The 3,009-nt window shown below is 43.6% G+C and overlaps 1 protein-coding gene across 1 annotated transcript; it reads right to left on the bottom strand.

Annotated features, from left to right (window-relative positions):
- Window positions 1–155: 155 nt before the first annotated feature.
- On the bottom strand, window positions 156–2,652 carry LOC126402103 (E3 ubiquitin-protein ligase TRIM47-like; the record flags this gene model as incomplete). Its single annotated transcript, XM_050063784.1, has 2 exons — window positions 1,977–2,652; window positions 156–700 (listed from the first exon to the last, which is right to left on the bottom strand). Coding segments are annotated over exons 1-2 (1,221 nt in total), but the record flags the coding sequence as incomplete, so codon positions are not given.
- Between the last annotated feature and the right edge of the window lie 357 nt (window positions 2,653–3,009).

Genomic DNA, 3,009 nt, shown 5'->3' with positions numbered 1-3,009 from the left:
TTTTTTTCCCCGTTAAAGGGGTTTTTTTGGGGAGTTTTTCCTTATCCGCTGCGAGGGTCATGAGGACAGAGGGATGTCGTATGCTGTAAAGCCCTGTGAGGCAAATTGTGATTTGTGATATTGGGCTTTATAAATAAAATTGATTGATTGAAATTGATCCCGTATCTCACCTGTTTCCTGTCATTGGATACGATGAGCTGACGGTGAGCTGTATCAGGGTCGAGCTCAATGTTTTCCTCATACTGCTGCACGTAGCTCAGCGTAGCATCGTTTGACACGTCTGTGCCGTCAGAGAGTTTATGTATTTCTGTATTCATTTTGTTCAGCAACATTTGCAGTTGAGACACTGATTTGTTCAAAGATTTACGTACATGATGTATCTCTGCTTGTCTGTTAAAACTGATTGTGGGCAAAGCCACTGTGTACGGTATAGTGGGTGGGTTTGGGATACTCTGGAGGAAACAAAGCTGGTCCTCAGTCTGTTTCAGCTCCCTCAGCTTCATTGCTGTCTTCTGCAGCTCAGTGATCTCTCCCTCCATACTGCTGATAAACCCATCTGCCGGTTTTTCTGCTACTTTCTGTTTCTCCTCAATCACCTCTACAAGCTCTATCTGGCTCTTCTGGATCTCACAGACCAGCGCTGTCAAGTCCTGCATGCAGTTTGCTATCACATCTTTGGTTTCTGTCTTGCTTTGTCCTACTGACTCCTTTAGGGGAGACCGGGGTAAGATGAGCCACTTTTCATATTCAGGATCACTACATCAAGAATATTATAGTTTTGTTGCTAACTAATATATGTGCATATATTTCAGGATGTTGTGCATCCCTACAAACAAACAGAATGAGTGTAAACATAACTGTTTTGATAATATAGCATGTCCAAAAAAAGGCCTCGTGGCACAACTTACCCCGTGTCTGGGGTAAGTTGAGCATAGGAGTGGGGTAAGTTGAGCCATCTCCCTCCTGCCCTACCCCCGCCCTCCCTCCTACCCCCCCTTCCCCCCACCTCACCTTCTCTCCTCCCCTCCCTCCCTCCCTCCCTGGGTTAAGATATTCCACAGTTATACATGTCTGTACTGAATTAAATAAGATACTTCTTCAAATCCATGTGTATTTTTATTTATAATACACAATTCAACAGGTACCAATCTTTTTTAAAATTATCATTGCATATAACAACTTTAAAACATTTTAACATAGGCCTGAGAATGCCTTAAAGTGCGCTTAGGAAGAGAACCTTACCAGCTGTGTTTTTGGAAAGAAAACACTGAACTAAATCCATAGACGTGAATCCTAGTTTGGTGTCCTTGCTAACAGGAGGGCCAATTGTGGAAATTAAGGTATTATAATAATTTGAACTTGTTTTTTAACACATTTGAGCATACTGAACCGAAACTCTCATTCTCTCATCATCCTTCCTCTATATGTCCTCCTTCATCCTCTCTAAACTCCTCCCTCCATCTTACTCTCGTTCCATCCACCCCCCTCCCTCCTTCCATCCATATCCCACCTGCCCCTTTACTCAATATTCCACCTGTCCAGGTTGCAGGGGAATACAAACTGCCGGGACTTCCTTGCTGTGCCATCAACTCTGTGAACCGGTGGCTCAACTTACCCCATAGCTACCATATTGACTTTATTAGCCCCCACAGCTAAAATGGTGCACTTTCATGCTAGCTGTACTACCTCATTTTGTAGCTAATAGATACCACAATTGATGTATAAAACAAATTAAAAAATTATCTATTTTGGTCTAAACACAATCCCCATGAAACTTATGATAGACTAAATTCACTTTCATGAGTGAAAAATGCTTTTTTGGACATAAATCTCTAATCACTTAACCCATGTGGTTCTTACCTTCACAGACTCTATGAAATGATGCCTTCCTCCTAAATATTTGGTCACATGCTCAATTTTATTTACAGTTTCCTAGCAACAAGGGGTGGCTCAACTTGCCCCTATGCTCAACTTACCCCAGTCTCCTACGGCTTGCACCTTCTGCATTCTTTCCTGGATCATCTGCTGCACTTTGGCTTCAGCGTCTCCCAGCAGAGCCTTCATTTCTTCATAGGCTTGCTGCACAGGAGCCACGACATGATTCACGTGGTGCAAACCGGCGCAGATGTCACACAGTAAAACCTGGTCATTATTACAGAATAAAGTCAAGAGTCTGGTGTGCTCCTTGCAGATCCTGTCCTCCAGATTCACCAAGGGGTCAATCAGTGTGTGTCTCTTCAGGCTGGCAGCTCTGTGATGAGACTCTAGATGGATGTCGCAGTAAGAAGTCAAACACTCCAGACAGGATTTGACAGCCTCTAGCTGGTTGTCAGTGCAGATATCACACAGCACCGCTCCACTGCAGCCGGCCTGCTGTTGGTCCTGGCTCCTGATGTGAGCGTCTGTCACTTTAAGCGACTTGAACTGTGATGCAAGCTCTGAGATGAAAGTGTTGACCTTGAGGTCTGGTCTCCTTTCAAATGCTTCCTTACAGATCGGACACTGGCTGACTGGTGTGTTGTCCCAGTAAGATGTGATACAGGACATGCAAAAGTTGTGTCCACATGGAGTGGAAACTGGCCGAGTGAACACATCCAGGCAGATGTGACAAAGAAACTGCTCCTCAGATAAAAGACTGTTGCTGGAGGCCATTTCTGAAAAGAAACAAGAACGGTTAAATTACGGCAGAAACTTCACAGAAACACAACACAAAGCTGAGATTCAAAATGCATTCTTGACCTTGGAAACAGCAAAAAAGAATATCTTATTCAGTGGCTGCTGTGGAGCTGTCCATCGAATCACATGATCTAAATCAGCAGATTTCAATTTCAATTTCAATTTTATTTATAAAGCCCAATATCACAAATCACAATTTGCCTCACAGGGCTTTACAGCATACGACATCCCTCTGTCCTTATGACCCTCGCAGCGGATAAGGAAAACCTCCCCAAAAAAAACCCTTTAACGGGGAAAAAAAATGGTAGAAACCTCAGGAAGAGCAACTGAGGA

The sequence above is a fragment of the Epinephelus moara genome, chromosome 16 (genome assembly GCF_006386435.1).
Source record: "Epinephelus moara isolate mb chromosome 16, YSFRI_EMoa_1.0, whole genome shotgun sequence".
Taxonomy (NCBI): domain Eukaryota; kingdom Metazoa; phylum Chordata; class Actinopteri; order Perciformes; family Serranidae; genus Epinephelus; species Epinephelus moara.
This window is presented reverse-complemented; position numbering and strand designations above follow the sequence as displayed.